Source organism: Microcaecilia unicolor, chromosome 5 (genome assembly GCF_901765095.1).
Source record: "Microcaecilia unicolor chromosome 5, aMicUni1.1, whole genome shotgun sequence".
NCBI classification, from domain to species: domain Eukaryota; kingdom Metazoa; phylum Chordata; class Amphibia; order Gymnophiona; family Siphonopidae; genus Microcaecilia; species Microcaecilia unicolor.
In genome coordinates, this window is record NC_044035.1 from 79812576 (window position 1) to 79831012 (window position 18437).

The 18437-nt window shown below is 43.0% G+C and overlaps 1 protein-coding gene across 2 annotated transcripts in view; it reads left to right on the plus strand.

Moving 5' to 3' along the window:
- LOC115470111 (centrosomal protein of 55 kDa-like) overlaps positions 1 to 18437 on the plus strand; it is a 98605-nt gene that overhangs the window by 27324 nt on the left and 52844 nt on the right. For both annotated transcript variants that reach the window (XM_030203032.1, XM_030203033.1), the window contains exon 5: positions 2826 to 2976. In XM_030203032.1, the coding sequence (XP_030058892.1) occupies positions 2826 to 2976 (151 nt within the window). The remainder of the gene's footprint in view (positions 1 to 2825; positions 2977 to 18437) is intronic.

The following is an 18437-nucleotide window of genomic DNA, read 5'->3' on the forward strand; positions in this document are numbered from 1 at the left end:
TAATAGCATTCTAAAGCCCATGAAGGTTATGAAATAACTTAGATCTCAAATGATCTGCACTTGAGTTCCTTTAAAGTGTACAGCAGTGGGAAGTTTACCAGATCAAACTGGGACAGTCAGGGCACCTGCTGCCCCTACCCTCCCGAGCCACTGCCTTGGATCTTAGTTCCATTTGCATGGCAATATTCAAGGTGTTTTTCTTTCTGTATACATGGAAATGGGATATAGTCACTGCTTGTGTGCACAGCTCATAATATATTTTAGTAGCTATCCATAACTTTTCCAGAATGACATGTTTGGAATAACAATGCCATAGATCAGCAAATGCTTAAAAATGAGACGCCCATCTTATAAGTATTCTCTGTGCTTCAGATATTTGCAACTACATATATTTTTTGAAGTGGTTTTGTTTATTTGTTGAAAGACCAGAAGTTAAAGGCACTAGCAGATGGTAGATGTTCCATATTTTTACGAGACTTCCTTGATATTTAACTCAACCATGATAAATTTAAATCTCAATAAAGGGTCACACCTCTATTTGTGCATTCCTTCGGCTGCCTGGTTGCCATGATTCCAGAATTGTACCCTTCCGTTTTGTACTAAGAATGAGCCACCACAGTACCAAGAATCTAAAACCACAATTTTTTTCTCTTTGTTCTTAATAGAAATGTAAATTCATAGCTTCTAAGTATATTAGCTTAGATTTAACCTTTTGAGTACATGTGTAACCCATAATTCACTGGGAGGAGTATATTGGTTTGCCAACCCCAGAGGATACACAGAATTTGTAAAAAGAAATCAATGAAAGTGGTTCTGGTGGGTGGGGGCAGCAGGTGCCCCAAGGCCCTGAGTGCCCCAGTGTGATCTGGTAAACTTCCCACTGTTGTACACTTTAAAGGAACTCCACTTAAGTGTAGTCCTGGAAATAGTTTCTTAAAAACAGTTTCTTAAAAACATTTTTATTAGAAGTATCCCCTTAGAAAGTATTTACAAACTTAAAAACAGTAATTGCAAAATTAGCAAAATCACAGGTACAGTTCAAAGCACAATCCCACTGGTAATTCTTCCATCATTTTTACTGTAAATCACTGGGTGGGTCCCCTCATCTTCTGTCCTGCCAGCTTCTGTTTTCTGGACCCAGAGGTGGAAAACACTTTAATATGGTATACTTTTGAAAACATTTAAAATCTTAGTCTTTCTTATAAGTACACAATAACAGTATGCCATGAAATGTGTACCAAAATCCAAACCTCTCAAAAATGGCACCTCAGGGGTAGATGTAGAATCAGGGGAATGTACAGCACCTCCTTGAAAAAAAATCAAAATCCATTCAAAAATTATGTGAAATGACTTGCTGTGTACGAAGGATGTACTGGAATTTAGTTCCTCACACCACAGTCTGGACCTACCAGGTCCCACATACCTCCTGATGTATTCAAAAAACACTCCTGCAGTTGGGCTCCTTCAGGAACACGTGGCTGATTTCCCTTCAGACCTCTGCTCCTTAAGTAGCTATTCACAGTTGGTTCTGTACTCCTATCCGGCTAAGATGGCCTAAGGGACCTTCTCTCAATGCTTAGTTGATCATGCAGAGAGGCAGCTCCCTTTGCTGCTCCCCAGCAGCTCTGAGCCCCAGGACTTGGGCAGCTCTTGGCCAGTACTAGCAAAGGACCCAAAAACTCCTTAAAAAAAAAAAAGGACAGCCCAGCCTCCATTACATCATCTTAGGAGCAGAGACTTAAGGAACCTCCCCATTATAAACACAGAGGAAGCCTCCTGTACTTGTGCTTAAAGTGATGCAGAGTATGTGGATTCAGACTTTTTGTGTGTCGAGCTTGAGCACCCAGTTCAGGTGGTGCACTCAGGCCAGGAGAGGAAGGGAGGGTAGTTTCTAGTATTGTGGCGGCATCAGCTGCCAGTGTTGCTTAAGTTGCTTTCTGGAGCAGGTACCTCTCTTTCCCTCAGGCTGGTGAGGATTCCTAGAATGGCCCAAGCATACTATCTGTGGATTGAAGGTGGGGCTGAAAATGGGAAAGGAGACTGCAGCCGCTAATATTTGATTGTTCTGACTTGGAGAATCAAATGGTGGCTTCTGGTACCTTTGGGTAAATTTTTCCTATGCCTCACCTTTTTTTATCCCTGCAATGGCAAATGAAACTAGCGGGAAAAGCACAAATCATGATTGTATAATTGAGGTCAATGTGTGCATATGTACATCATGGCACCTACAAGTACTTACAAAAGGGGGGTAGTCTGGAGTGGAGAGTAGGCATGTATTACATATTCCTTAAGCGTTGGGCATTTGTATGTCACCGAAAGTTCATGTCCACATTTATACCTGCTAGAATGGGAAGATGTCTCTAGTAGTACATTCATTCTGTCATATAAGGGTGAAATTCATAAGGAACAATTTTCAGTTTGATGGGCCTACTTTATGGAATAATCTGCCTATATTTGAGGTTGGGGACACTTTTTTTTTCATAATTTAAAAGTAAACTGAAGATGCGTTTAAAGTCGTTTGCCTCTTGAATACATTGTTGGCCAGATTGAATGGACTGAAGGAGGTGGCAGTTATTACTTATAATTGTAAATTGTTACAGCCATTTCTACTGATGAACGGCATATCAAGTGTTAAACTTGAAATTGTGTGCAAACTCAAGTCATTTTAAAATTTAAAAGACAATATATATATATATTTTTTTTCTAGGTATCAGAGTGAAACTGTAGTTGTCTCTATAGTAGTGTACAGCCGTTACTTTATTTGTACATTCTTCTCTTAACTTAAATGTGGCTAGTAAAACAAATGCATTTCTCCTCTTATGAAGGCTCTCGAGAAAAACCAGCAGTGGCTAGTCTATGATCAGCAGCGTGAAGTCTTTGTCAAGGGGCTGATGGCGAGAATCTTTGAACTTGAGCAGCAGTCACAAAACGCTAAGCAAACCCACCAAGAGCGATTGAAGGAGGCCAGCTCAGGAGGTATTCATTTACATGGCATTCAAACTGAAACAATATGAAAATTGTGTCACTGGAATTTAGATACTGTTCATTTATGAACTTTTTTCTTATATGAAGCCATGCAGGAAGATTCATGATCAAAATCATATCTAGTACAATGTGTGTATACTGCTATTACATGTAAAAGAGAACTTTTTTAAGAAAACAAATAAAATATGGATAGTGCCACCAAAGTATGTATATTTGGTGCTATGCACAACAGCAAGAGCCATTTTATAAATGCACAGTTAAAAAACGAGTGCCATCACAGGGGGGCATGTGTGTGGGTGTATATGTATGTATGTATATTTATTTTACATTTGAGTGGCGGGAGTTATGCAGTGTGAATGCCAATATAAACCTTTTTTCTCAGGCATGTGTGTATTGCTGTTCTAAAATACAGGATACATATATGCTTGGAAGGCCTACCCAAATCACCCAGAGCATTTTCTTTTAAAGTGCCACTTGTATTACCACATGTACATATAAATAGCCCTTTTTCTAAAACACTACGTAAATGTTTATAAAGATTTAAACTTGTAATCCCTCTTTCTCCGAGGACAAACAGGCCTATTTATTCTCACAAGAGGGTAATGAGGAGCTGCGTTGCCCGGTCCAGAACTTCTAACAAGCTCAAAACAGAGCTTTGTGGCGCGTGAGACACACTCCACTGCGAATGTGCAAGTGCTTTCCTGCCCATTTCGAGGGCATGTTTCCCGCAGTTTTTTTTTTTTACCGCGGTGAAGAGAGACTGTGTCGCATGCAGTACCAGTGTTGACTCCCACCCAGGCTGGTACCCCCTCAACATCGGTGGAGGAAGCTTCACCAGAGTCGAGGTGGGAGCCAGCTCCTCGACGCTCCTCTCGGGGACACGGCTCCTCTATGTTGAGGCAGGCTTGGTCTTGACATTCCCGTGCGGAAGTTTTATTTGACATCGATGAGGAACGCTCATTGGAGTCAGAGGAGGATCCACTGTACTTTTCCTCGGATGAGTCCTATGGCATCCTCTCTGAACCCTCTCCTCCACTTGAAAGGAGAAAGTCTCCTCTGGAGAGCCTGTCATTTCCATCTTTTGTAAAGTGGCTGTAGCCATTACATTTCCTTTAGAAGTGGAGGATGAGCCCAGGGCTAAGATGCTCGATGTCCTGGACTATATGACTGTCCCTCTCCATGAGAGGGACAGTCATATAGAAGCTAGAATCTTGGATTCTTTTGGGAGGAAGATGTTCCAGGCTTCAATGCTCATGTCTCCTATACAATCATACCTTCTCTTTATGAGCGTCTACTTGCGGGACTCGGTGCGTAAGTTGCTGGACTTGGCGGAATCTCTCCCTCCGGAGCAGGCCGAGTTGGTATGTCAGTTGGCCAAGCAGCAAAAGGTATGTCGTAAGTTCTTGGCTAAGGGCGCCAACAACACTTTTGATGTGGCATCCAGGATCTCTGCTCAGAGTAAAGCAATGCAGAAACTCTCGTGGCTGCATATTTAGGTGCAAGGGCTTCCCTGTGGATTATGCAGTGGGTCCACAGTACATCAATGGCTTGCTTCATATGAGTGCCTGCAGTCTTCTATAACTGCCAGGCATAGCGCGTCCATCATCTGTACAGACACCAATGCACTTAGCCCAGTCTAAGTTGTTTTCATGTATAAAAGTGTCGACGATCTCAAAGAAGTCTTGTGCCTTTATACCTCAAGTGATACATTTACAAAAGAGAAGATCTTCCACAATTTTGACACGATCTACGAACCATGTGTACCATATCAAGTGAGCATCCTTGTTACTGTCTCTTTCTTCTTCAAGCTGTAATCCGAATTCCTTTCCTTTCATTTTTTCAATTAGCTTGTCATTGAGGTCTTCGGCCATGTGTTTGATCCTATGTTTGATAAAGGTACCTTTGAAAGGAATCTTCCCTTGTATTCACCAACCATGGTGTTTACCATAGCCACCTCTGCTGGTAAAATCAGATCTTCTGCGATGGTGTGAGACTTTTTACTTTGCAACTTTGTATGTATGCTAGCAGAGCATTGCTTGGTATTGATGCTTGTTTAAAAAATATACATTTTTGTTCTTTTAATTCTTTTAACTTTCTTGTGAAATAATCACGGGATTTGCTACCCATGTTTGGATGTTTTGGTCTCTAAGGAGCATTTTAGTTTACTTGGGATCATGCACTCTGGAGCCAAAAATTTGAAACATGTTAACACACTGGATGTTCTGCATGATTGACATTTACCGAAGCAAAACCAAAATCTAGATAAGTATCGTCATATTTTTGATATTTTCATTTTTTCACAACTTTACCACTGGTCTGTGGTTCATCTTCCTTTTCTTCAGCTCTACATTTCTTGTTCAAAAATCTTTCCATTTCGCAGACTTCTGCCTGCAAAGATTGTTGCCTGCACTCGGGGCTGCTGCAGCAGTGTTTTACATCCAGTCTTGTTCTCCAGGAGCAGCCTTCTGCCTGCACTCGCTCTCTAGCAGCAGCCTTCTGCCTGAACTACCAGTCCTAGGTAGAAGAATTGGAGGGAATTATCTCACTGATAACAATCAAAGACAGCAAAACATATGTAGATAGCACTAATAACAGCCCTATTGAATTCCAGAGTAGAGAGTTGCATAGGGACAGAAATCTTACCCATCCCTGCCCGTCCCTGCTGGAATCTTACCCGTCCCCATCCGTCCCCATTGGAATCTTACCCATCCTCATCCATCCCGGCAAAAATGTAACCCATCCCAACCCGTCCCCACCCGTCCCCGCAAGAATTTAACCCGTCCCCACCCGTCCCCGCAAGAATTTAACCCGTCCCCACAAGAATTTAACCCATTCCCACCCATCACTGTAAGAATTTAATGGTACATAAAAGAAAATTCCAGTCAGCTCCCTCAGTCTGTCTCTGGATCTGAGCCACAGCACTGTAGGCAAGGAAGGAATGGAAGCTGAAACTTGGAACACTGTGATGTGCACATGTAAGATTTGTCTCTGATTTACTGGTGCTGTATGCTGAGAGGTCACCACATGCATGCGCCAGTAGGTCAGGTGACATCTGATGCTCATGCCTGTGTCAGAGCTGAGGTTTGCTCATCAGCCCGGGAGCAAAGAGGATTAATTGTAACATAGTAAGTGACAGCAAATAAAGACCTGAATGGTCCATCCAGTCTGCCCAATAGTCACACTCATTATCAATTCATGATTAAATCAACGAGTGTGATATTATATACTTGATTATGGTCTTTCTTTTGTGTTTCTGGAACTTAGACCATAGAAATCTATCTGGCCCTATCCTTATGTTCCAACTGCTGGAGTTGTCGTTGAAGCCCACTCCAGTCTATGCGTCTTCTCATTTGTGGGACACAGATCGTAAAAATCTGTCCAGAACTGTCCTTATGTTCCAGCCACTGAAGTTGCTGTCTAAGCCCTTTCCAGCCCATCCTAAACCAGACTTCCATATATTAGACACAGACCATACAAAGCTGCCCGGTATTGGCCCTTGTTAATCACAGCCAGAGTCGCCATCTAAGCATTACTTCACACATCCACACACATGCAGCCATTTAAGGTTAGGTTTTTTATAACTTCCATTTTCTAATTAGAGATCCTCTGTGTTCATCCCACGCCTTTTTGAATTCCATCATCATTTGTGTCTCTACCACCTCCTTAATGGAAATTTTTCCACATTTGTGCTGGAGGAGGAGGAGGAGACAGCAGTCAAAGAACTTGGTACTCGGTAGATGAGAGGCTGGTGCAGGTGTAGCTTACATTTCCATGGGAACCCCGCAGAACTGCTTCCATCCCCGCGGGAACCCCGCAGAACTGCTTCCGTCCCTGTGGGAATCCCGCAAACCCCGTTCCCGTGCAGCTCTCTATTCCAGAGTAAAATTTCATTTCACGTCACATGTCTATACTATCTAAAACAATAGGAACAGCAAATTAAAAAGTATAATAAAAATTGTAATTCACAACAAATCAAATACAACCCAAAAGGTATGAATATATAAATATGAATAATCATTCTACAACCCTGACTTAGTGGCAAAACTAAAGCCCCAACCCATTTTCATCTTCACCCAATGTACCAAACCTTGCTTACTTAGTCCATACTGGCTCTCCTACTGCAAGGCTCTGTCTTTTTTTATTGTTGTTGTTGTTGTTGTCTGAGTCAAGAAGTAATTTGAAATGGTTCCTTTTAATGTACACTCACTTGAGGACACTTCGCTTGTTCTCCTTCAAAGCCTGAGCGTAGCCAGACCTGTTATTTTGGGTGGGCCCTTCCCACCCCCGTCCATACATAGTTTTTCCTCCCTTCTCCCCGCTCAGCATCTGCTCCTCTTCCCCTCCCCTCCTCACCCAGCATCTGTTCCTCTCCCCTCCCCCCTCACCCGGCATCTGTTCCTCTCCCCTCACGCCAGCTGGCATCCATTCTTCTTTCCTCCCCCCACCCAAACTGGCATCCGTTCCTCTCTCCCTCCCCCTCCCGTCCAGCATCCGTTCCTTTCTCCCTACCCCCTCCCCCCAGCCGGCCGGTATTCATTCCTCTTTTCCCCCCATTATCCGTTCCTCTCTCCCTGTCCGATCTACCTGCAAGCCGTCACCGACAGCGATTCCAATAAGCAGCCTGCGCCAGCCCTGTAGGCTTCCCTTGTCTACTTACCGCGTCCCCGCCAGTGTGGTCAGCTGCCTTCCTGATAATCACGCAGATAGAAGACTGTAAAGCTACCAATCACAGCTGTGATTGGTTATGGAGCCTGTCTGGCTTCTAAAAGGGCAATCCTGATTGGGAAGCAAGGAGTGAGGCTCTTTGTTTCCCAATCAGGATCACCCTTTTAGGCGCCAGACAGGCTCCGTGACCAATCACAGCTGAGCTGTGATCAGTAGCTTGCCCCAGCCATCTGTAATTCACATTGGTGCCGCTATGTAAACTAGGCTGTAGTGGGGATTATTGCGGGGGGGGGGGGGGGGGGCACCCTGGTGAGTTTGCCATGGTGCACTGGGGTTCCACGGCACACAGTTTGGGAAATGCTGTCTTGGACAAACTGGTTCTGCACCAACTTGACACCTTCATTGAACATTTCAATTGTCTCCATCTCCGTCAATCCGGATTTCGTGTAGGTCATTGCACTGGGTCTCTCCTACTATCTTTGTATGACACTGTTAGAGTTTCACTTGATAAAACATCATCCTGTCATCATCGTGTCCTTAGATCTCTCCTCTGTGTTTGACCTTATCGATCACTCTCTTCTGCTTTGCCATCTTCGCTCCATTGGCATCTCTGGGGTTGTACTCTCATTGTTCAACAGTTAACGTTCTGACTGCTCTTCTCAACTTTCATCTTCTGGTACTTTTTCTTTTACTTTTCCTGTTATCTCTGAAGTCCTTCAGGGCACCATCTTTTCTCCTACCCTGTTCAACATTTTTCTTGCCCCTCTGCTCACGCTAATTCAAGAACAGGGTTATGTGCCATTCTGCTATGATATACAAGTCTTATACAGGGTCCCTGATGACACTTCATCCCCCTTATTCTTACCCAACTCATCTGTAGATGCTATCTCTGCCTGGCTGAAGAACAATGGTCTTTTCCTTAATCACTCCAAATGCAAATCTATTTTCTTTCCTACTCCCGATTGCCCGCTTCCCTCAGCTCCAACTATTAACGTCCATCCTCACTCCTTTTGCGAGTCAGTCAGGATTCTTGAGGTTGTTTTTGATTGTAAACTTACATTCAAAGCCCAGATCAATTCAGTTGTTCGCTCTGCCTTTTTTGCTCTAAACCGCATTCGTGCTATTCGCTCATTCCTGTCCTCTGTCCATCCACGCTCTTCTTCTTTCTTTGGTAATCTCAAAAATTGACTACTGTAATTACCTCTATGCCAGTCTGAACCTTACATTCCTTAAAGCATCTTCAGTTTATCCAATCAACAGCAGTTAAAATCATTCATTGTGCATACCGCTTCAATCATGTCACTCCACTCTTCTGCCTTGAACACTGGTTGCCTGTCTCTTTCCGTATCTGCTTTAAGCTCCCTAAGCTAGTTTTGAAAGGGTGCCTCCCTTCCCCACCTGCTTACTTGCAACAGTTCCTGATTCCTTACTCCCCATCCCGTCTCCTGTGCTCTGCTTCTGAGCACCTGTTGTGTGTCCCCTCACCTACTGCTTTTCACCTTATGATCTCTCGTGACACCCCTTTCAACTATTTGGGGCTGAAACTACCTTTTTTTTCCCCAGATACTTTCTTCCTGTTTCTGTAGTCTCTAGTTTTTTTTGGTTTTTAAAAAAATTTTCAAATAATACAAGATTACTGTTGCACAAGCGAAACAGAAAAGAAACATTGTTCAGAGGAAATCCAAAATACTATAGGAAAACATTCTCAAATCTTCCTTAGACCACAAAAGGTGGAAGAGTGGAGTTAAGCTATATCAGGAGAAAAAAAACAACAATTTTTAAGATCAGAAATAACAGGTCACGTCAATCTCTAGTAGTTTATGAACACTAACCTTATTTCCTTACATTTTTAGCAGCTTCTTTGGAAAACAATAATTGCCTCTTTCTTCCTCTTTACTTTTCTAAATCATAAATAAATAAATTCTGCTGCTGTTGTGCTGGACCACCTCAGTCTTGGTCTTCCATAGAGTTGGTAAGTTGTATATCACTACTACTACTACTATTTAGCATTTCTATAGCGCTACAAGGCGTACGCAGCGCTGCACAAGCATAGAAGAAAGACAGTCCCTGCTCAAAGAGCTTACCAGAGCTTGCCTCGAAACAGATTTTCTCTAACGTTGCATGTTGTAAATTTTTCTTGTCCTGATGCATTGCTATCATGTGGTACTTTTTTCCCCATTAGTTTGTTAGCTAGCCTTTTCAGTTTTCATGTTTCCTTTGTCGTTTCCTTCCCACCCCATGCCTGCAGCTTTATAAGGTGCAACAAGACTTATGTCTATGTAGATACAAATAACTGGGTAACTGGTGCCTGCAGTGCTTGGGGCCTGACCCTCATCCTTTTCTTTGAACACAATTTGTACAGATAGTCAAAAGAAGTCTTTTTGGTTGGAAACAGTGCAAATGCTTTTTTGGCACTGAGAATTGTGGTCCATCAACTTCAGCATGGGAAACCTCTTTCTCCATAGGTACCAAAGCTGCCTCAAATGCCAGGGATGCATAGGCACTGAGAGTGCACTGTTCATCCTTGACATTGAAATTCCATAGAGACCAAAGAAGAGGAAGGATTCATCCTCAACTTCATAGATGCCAAGGACTCATGATGCCAAGTGGAGGTTGAGGCACTGCGCCAAGACACAGAGGTTGTCGGTGTTCTCAAAGTGCCTCCAATATGAGGGCCACTCATCCTCTTCGATATCAGAAGGGTGCAACAAGGTCTGTAATTTCCCGGGATCACCTCTGGAACTCTTTAAAAATTGCCATTACATTGGTCACCCTCTAATCTTCCAGTGCCATACTTGATTTTAAAGATAAATTATATATTACTAGCAATACCTCTGCAAGTTCATTTTTTAATTCTATCAGTACTCTGGGATGTATAACATCCAGTCCAGGCAATTTGCAACTCTTCAATTCATTGTTGCCTCATTACATCTTCTAGGTTTGCAGAGATTTGTTTCAGTTTCTCTGACTCATCAACACTGAATACTATTTCTGGCACTGGTATCTTAGAAAGTTACATGGGGACAAAGATACACCAGTCCCTTCCCATCCCCACATTCTCCATCCCTGTCCCCTCACCATCCCCACAGTCGTAATTTTCTTCCCCACATCTCTCCACTCAAAGCAGAAAGGAAGATTTTACGTAATTTTATGGGCCTATAGAGCATTGCAAATAAACATTTTAGGCCTATAGTTTAAAAAACAAATAATATTTAAAATTGAAAGTGAAACAATATTTAATACTGGTAATGAAATACTACTAATAATAAAGTAGTTCATTTTTTAACTCAATGAAGAAACAGTAAATTTCCACTGTCTCCATGTTTAACTGTGTGTGTGTGTGCGTGCGTGCGCAGAATTCCCCTATTATAAAGGCTGGGATCTCCCCCAGGCATGAAATACCTTCCCCCCACCCCTCCACAGTTTCCCATGCATTCCCATGGCGCGCACACACCCACACATACCCTCATCCACCTTTTTGCAGCCCCCCCCCCCCACACTCCACATTTTCCAGCTCTCCACACTCCATCCACCTTTGTTTCTAGCCTCTCCTGTACACACATGCCATCATTTTGCAGCTCTGTCTCCTTACATACACCCTATATTTTTTCCAGCCCACCTTCCTGCACCCACACTCCCTCTACCCACCATCTGCCTTTTTTTCAGTCCCTTCCTTTCACCCATATTTCATCTACATTTTTCCAGACTCCCCCCCCCCTTTACACTACAGCCCCCACCCCTGAGCCTCAGTGCCTACCTTGAGCAGTCCTGGTGGTCTAGTTGCCTCTTTGGAGGCAGGAAAGAACCCCAGTCTTTCCTGCCTGCGGCCACTGCTCTGCCCAAAGCCGTTGCTTCTATAGTCTCAGCAGCCATTTTGAAGAAGTGGCGGTGCCAGGCAGAGCAGTGCTAGCAGGTAAGAAAGAGTGGGGCTCTCTCCTGCCCCCAAAGAGGATACTAGACCGCCAGGGCTCCTCAAAGTAGACCTGGGAAGTGCGGACAGCCAGCCATTTATCCCCATTACCGTAGGAGTGCCATGATCCCATGGTAATACTGCATGACGGTTCACCATTACCATTGTGTTACCATTGGAAGCTAAAAAATGGTTACTGTGTCACTGTAGTATCTCTCCCACATCTTCCTCAGTGAAAACCAAAGCAAAGAATTCATTTAATCTCTCTGTTATGGCCTTGTGTTCCCTGAGTGCCCCTTTTAGTCATCTATCAGTTCAACCAATTCTTTTGCTGGCTTCTTGCTTCTAATCTACCCAAAAAATTTTTACTATGTGGTTTGCCTCCAATGCAATATTTTCAAAGCTTCTTTGCCTTCCTTTGCATTTGACTTGCCATTCCTTATGCTGTTTCCTATTATTTTCAGTCTGATCCTTCTTCCATTTTCTGAAAGATTTTCTTTTAGCTCTAATAGCTTCCTTTATCTCATTTTTTTAACCATGCTGCCTGTATTTCTTCCTCCTTTTATGGAATACCAGAATGGTATTTTTGAATAGCATCCACACCTGATGTAAATTTTGACCTTTGCAGCTGCTCCTCTAAGTTTGTTTTGACCATTCTCATTTTATCATATTCTCCTTTTTGAAAGTTAAATAGTAATGTGTTGGATCTCCTTTGTGTACTTACTCCAGAGATTATATCAAATCTGATCATATTATGATCACTGTTCTTAAGGGGCTCCAGCACCATTACCTCCTGCACCAGGTCATGCACTGTACTAGATCTAGAATTTCCCCCCCTCTTGTTGGTTCCTGAACCAGCTGCTCCATAAAGCAGTCCTTGATTTCATCAAGGAATTTTACCTTCTAGCATGCCCTGATGTTACATTTACCCAGTCAATACTGGGGTAATTGAAATCGTCCATTGTTATTGTGTTACCTTGTTTGTTATCCTCCCTAATTGTTGATAACATTTCTGCATTTCTCTGTTCATCCTGGCCAGGTGAATGGTTGTACACTCCTATCACTATCCTTTTCCCCTTTACACATGGAGTTTCCATCCATAGGGATTCCAAGATGTGTTTTGTGTCCTGCAGAATTTTTACTCTATTCGATTCAAGGCCTTCCTTAATGTGTATAACGCTACCCTTCCTCCAAATTGATCCACCCTATCACTGCAGTATAATTCATACCTTGGTATGACACTGTTCCATCGATTTATCTTCCTTCTACTAGGTCTCAGAGATGCCTATTATATCTGTCTTTTCATTTAGTGCAATATATTCTAATTCTCTCATCTTATTTCTTAGGCTTCTGGCATTTGCATACAGATATTTCAAACAATGTGTTTTTCCTATTTAAAACTTGCTCAGCAGTTGACAGTGATAATTTGCAATCTTGAAAATCTGTCTTCTCTTTCTTGAAAGACACCTGGTCTACTACGGTCTGTATTGCAAACTTGCTATGAGGATGCCCTATCTTCCCTGTTTTGGTGATACCTTTTAAAGATACCTTGTTCTGAACCATGCAGTTTTGAGTGACTGTCGGCCTTCCCCCAGTTTCTAGTTTTTATGTGTCGATGGCCAGCAGCCTGGTTCCACCCTGGTTAAGGTTGAGCCCATCTTTTTGGAATAGGGTCCCCCTTCCCCAGAACGTTGCCCAGCTCCTAACAAATCTAAAGCACTCCGAACTACCATCGCCTCATCCATGTATTAAGACTCTGGAGCTCTGCCTATCTGTTGGGTCCTGCATGTGGAACAGGAAGCACTTTTGAAAATGCTACCGTTGATGTTCTGGATTTTAGCTTTTTACCTAAGAGCTTAATTTGGCTCCCAGAACCTCTCTTCCATATTTTCCTGTCTTGTATCCATATGTACCAAGACAGCAGGCTCCTCCCCAGCACTGTCTAAAATCTTATCTAGGTGCTGCGTGAGGTCCGCCACCTTTGCACCAGGCAGGCAAATGACCAAGTGATCTTCACCTCCATCAGCCTCCCAGCTATCTACATTGCCGCCTAATCGAATCTCCACATCCTCGGTGTGAGAGCATACTGTATCCCCTAGAGGGCAGGTACTGGCTACAAGATCACTTCTACATCTCCACAGTGATGCTCTCCTTTCAGAAGATCTTTCTCCTCCATGACCGCATAGATGTTTCCAGACTGGAGGTATGTCATATACTTTATAACTGAGATCACTGATCAATTCTGTTGCTGCTGGACCAACTCCATCCTGTTTTTATCTTTTTGAAGTGAAGTTTCCAGAATTGCACACAGTATTCTGACTGGGCTCTCTCTTTAAGGATGGGTGTTTGGAAACTCCAACACTGTGCACAAAGTTTCACAATTTTTCATGCCCATGAAAAGATTTGATAAGAAGCTATGTGGCAAGTCAAGCATAGCACTGATAAGGAAGGCAAAGAGAGACTTTGAAAAGAAGATTGCATTGGAGGCAAAAACACATAGTAAAAACGTTTTTGTGTGTAATAGAAGAAGCCTGCAAAAGAATCAGTTGGACCACTAGATGACTGAGGTGTAAAAGGAGCACTCAGGAAAGACAAGGCCATAGCAGAGAGATTAAATGAATTCTTTGCTTCGGTCTTCACCGAGGAAGATGTGGGATAGATACTAGTGCCAGAAATAGTATTCAATGCTGACGAGTCAGAGAAACTGAAACAAATCTCTGTAAACCTGGAAGATGTAATGGGGCAATTTGACAAACTGAAAATTAGCAAATCACCTGGACTGGATAGTATATATCACAGAGTACTGATGGAATTGAAAAATGAACTTGCAGAGTTATTGTTAGTAATATGTAATTTATTTTTTAAATCAGGCATGGTACCGGAAGATTGGACGGTGGCCAATGTAACGCCAATTTTTAAAAAGGGTTCCAGAAGTGATCTGTGAAATTATAGACTGGTGAGTCTGATGTCAATGCCAGGAAAAATGATAGAGACTATTATAAACAAAATTACAGAGCATACACATAAGCATGGATTAATGAGACAAAGCCAACATAGATTTAGTCAAGGGAAATCTTGCTTCACCGATCTACTACATTTCTTTGAAGGAATGAATAAAAGTGAATAGGTGAGCTGGTCAGTATTGTGTATCTGAATTTTCAAAAGGCATTTGACAAAGTACCTCATGAAAGACTCCTGAGGAAATTAGAAAGTGATGGGATAGAAGGTAATGTCCTATTGTGGATTAAAAACTGGTTAAAAGATAGAAAACAGAGAGTAGGGTTAAATGATCAATATTCTCAATGGAGAAAGGTAGATAGTGTGGTTGCCCAGGGATCTGTGCTGGGATATCTGCTTTTTAACATATTTATAAATGATCTAGAGGTGGGAATAACAGTGAGCTAATTAAAAGTTGCCGACAACACAAAGTTATTCAAAGTTATTAAATCGCAAGTGGGCATCCAGTGGCAGATGATGTTTAATATGAGCAAGTGCAAAGTGATGCATGGGACCTGTTCTGGTATAGAGAGCTGCACGGGAGCAGGGACAGTGGGAATCCCATGGGGATGGACCCAGGTCTTGGGATTCCCACGGAACCATACAATTGAACCTCACTTCGCATACCTTGTCACCCTGGTGGTCTAGTGGCTTGACTCGGGGTAGGAAAGATCCCCACTCTTTCCTGCCCGCTGCCACTGATCCTGTCACTGCCGCCGCTTATTTAAAATGGCTGCCGAGACTTCAAGCGGCGGCCTCGAGAGATTTCAGCAGAAGTCTTGTGAGGCCACTGCTTGAAGTCTCAGGAACTATTTTAAACAAGCAGCGGCAGCAAGAGGATTGGTGGCAGTGGGGCAGGAAAGAGTAGGGATCTTTACTACCCTAAAGCAAGCCACTAGACCACTAGCGTGACTTGAGGTATGTGTGGGGAGGGCACCCAGGGCTGGGCAGTACCTTAAAAGGTGAAGGTGAAAAGATTTTTTTTTTAACTTATTTTAAAAATTTTAATTTATTTGAAAGCTTCTCATATGTAGATATAAATATAAAATAAAACTGAATATCACTAAAACAGCTTCAAAAATTATTGTAGCTGGTAGAAACAGCACTAATGAAGGCTGCATTTTGTGCTAATTTTTCTACACTTCTAAACAATATAGTAACACATGGCCAGATTTCAGTGAGGATATCCTGTTTACTGATGGGTTCATCTTAATTGTTGTAATCTGCCTTGGGAAACTCTCCTTTCATTGGGGCACATGGAATCACATCTTCACCTCATCTCTTTTGTACAAATGGATTATTTTGTAATGAGCATGTTTCAGGGACAAGTGGTTTTTGTATATCAAAATAATGAAAATAAATATTTCATGCAGATCTTTCTTGGGAGGGGAGCAAGGTGTCTGCGACAGGAGCTGGGATGGAGGAGATTACTTGCAGCGGGGGCGGATTAGATTCCCCATAGGGATGGGTTAGATTTCTGTTCCTGTGCAACTCTCTATTCTGGTATAATTCCATGGTGCCAGTAGTGAAAAAATTCTAATAAATAGCGTGCAAAGGCTCCACTATGAGATCAGCCATAAAATTGTAAAATTCAATACCAAAGCCATTCGGCCCAGGGGCTTTAGCCAACTTTAAGCGGCGAATAGCCTGTTGAATCTCCCCAACAACAATGAGGTGGCCTCTTGGGAAGTTACCTGTGGAAGTTGTATATCCCCCCAAAAATGATCTCTTTGGAGAGCATCCATAGGGTTGCTACTGTACAGTTGTTTATAAAAAGCCAAAAAGGCCTGTTCTGTGGAATTTGGATCCTGCACCACTGCACCATTAATCCAAAGCTTGCTGACACTTTTCTGGACCTTAGCTGGTCTAACCAAGTTAGCCTAGAGCTTCCCCCATTTATACAATTATACATTAAGATATTTAATTTGGCTTTTAGAGTCAGAAGGGAGTCCAAATCACCATGCACCCACTGCAACTCTTCCTTATCTTACACACACAGTGTAGTAATGTGCTTTTTCCTCCAATATTGCAACTTAGTAGTGAGATCCAACAACTGCGCATCTCAGTGTTTTTTAACATGACTAACATACCCAATATTTTTCTCCCTCTAAAAGACCTTGGCCGTTTCTCACAGAACCGTAGCACTAACAGCCACCCCCACTAGATTGCCAGGGACCACATTAGTATCCCAGAATTACTGTCAGACCCCCTAACATACACCTGAAAATCACGATCCTGACACCAAATGGGGTTCAACCTCCACAAAAAAGCCTCGGTAACTAGGCATATCTGATGAACTAACATGAGGGCGGAGTGAAACCATAGAAGAAACAATGTCTATAGACGCTATAGAGGTATACAAGGTCTCCGACACTAAAAGATAGTCCAGTCTACTATAAGTGTGGTAGGCCTTATTTATTTATTTATTTATCTGTAGCAGTTGTATCTCACATTTTCCCACCAATTTCCTGTAACAATGCCATTTAAGTATGATGCCTCTTTAAAAAATTTAGAACTCTAGTTCTCTTAATCAGTGAGTGAATTCCATCTGTATTCAAAGAAAGAATTTGTAAGGAACTCAGTGTGGGTTGTAAAAAAAACTAGAAAGAAAAAATAAAAATTGCATTAATGGGAATAGTATGGGGGACCCAGCCCATAAACCCCCCTCCTCCTCCACAGGCACAAACAAGTCCTCCACTCCCAACAATACTCTCCACAGGTGTGCACTATAAAACTCCAAATACTGGGCAATACAAGTCACCCCTAGAGCCAAACACCCCCCTATCCTCCACTACATGTGCCACAGTCATACACACACACTGCTCATACACCCCCCCCCCCCCCCCACCGCCCTCCTCTTTGTTCTTTTATACGAGGGCAGACTTAAAGACCTCAATATGTATACTCTGGGAGAGAAGGGGATATGAGAGAGATGTTTAAATATCTCCATGGCATTAATATACTGGAGGTGAGCCTTTTCCAAATGAAGGGAAACTCTGTAATGAGAGGTCATAGGTTGAAGTTAAGAGGTTAGGAGTAATCTAAGGAAATACTTTTTGACGGAAAGGGTGGTGGACACATGGAATAGCCTCCCGGTGGAGGTGGTGAAGACAAAGGCTGTGTCTGAATTCAAGAACACGTGGGACAGGCATATGGGGATCTCTTAGGTAGAGGAGGAGATAGTAGATGCTGTGGATGGGCAGACTGAATGGGCCATTTGGCCTTTATCTGCTGTCATGTTTCTGTGTTTCTATGTTTAGCTCTATACTCCAAGTGTCAGTTTTTTCCCATCCTTTCTACATTTGTATTTTATAGCAGATCTGATTAAATCCTTCAGTATTAAGGGATCCTCAGCAGAAGGAAGGGATCCTCAGGAGCTTAGCCTAGAATGGGTGGCAGAGCTGGTGGTTGGGAGGCGGGGCTAGTGCTGGGCAGACTTATACGGTCTGTGCTGGGGCTGGTGGTTGGGAGGCAGGACTAGTGCTGGGCAGAGTTATACGGTCTGTGCCGGGGCTGGTGGTTGGGTGGCGGGGATAGTGCTGGGCAGACTTATACGGTCTGTGCCAAAGCCGGTGGTGGGAGGCAGGGATAGTGCTGGGCAGACTTATACGGTCTGTGCCAAAGCTGGTGGTGGGAGGCGGGACTGGTAGTTAGGAGGCGGGGATAGTGCTGGGCAGACTTATAGGGTCTGTGCCAGAGCTGGTGGTTGGGAGGCGGGGTTGGTGGTTGGGAGGCGGGGATAGGGCTGGCCAGACTTATATGGTCTGTGCACTGAAGAGGACAGTACAAATAAAAAAGTAGCACATATGAATTTATCTTCTTGGGCAGACTGGATGGACCGTGCAGGTCTTTTTCTGCCGTCATCTACTATGTTTACTAT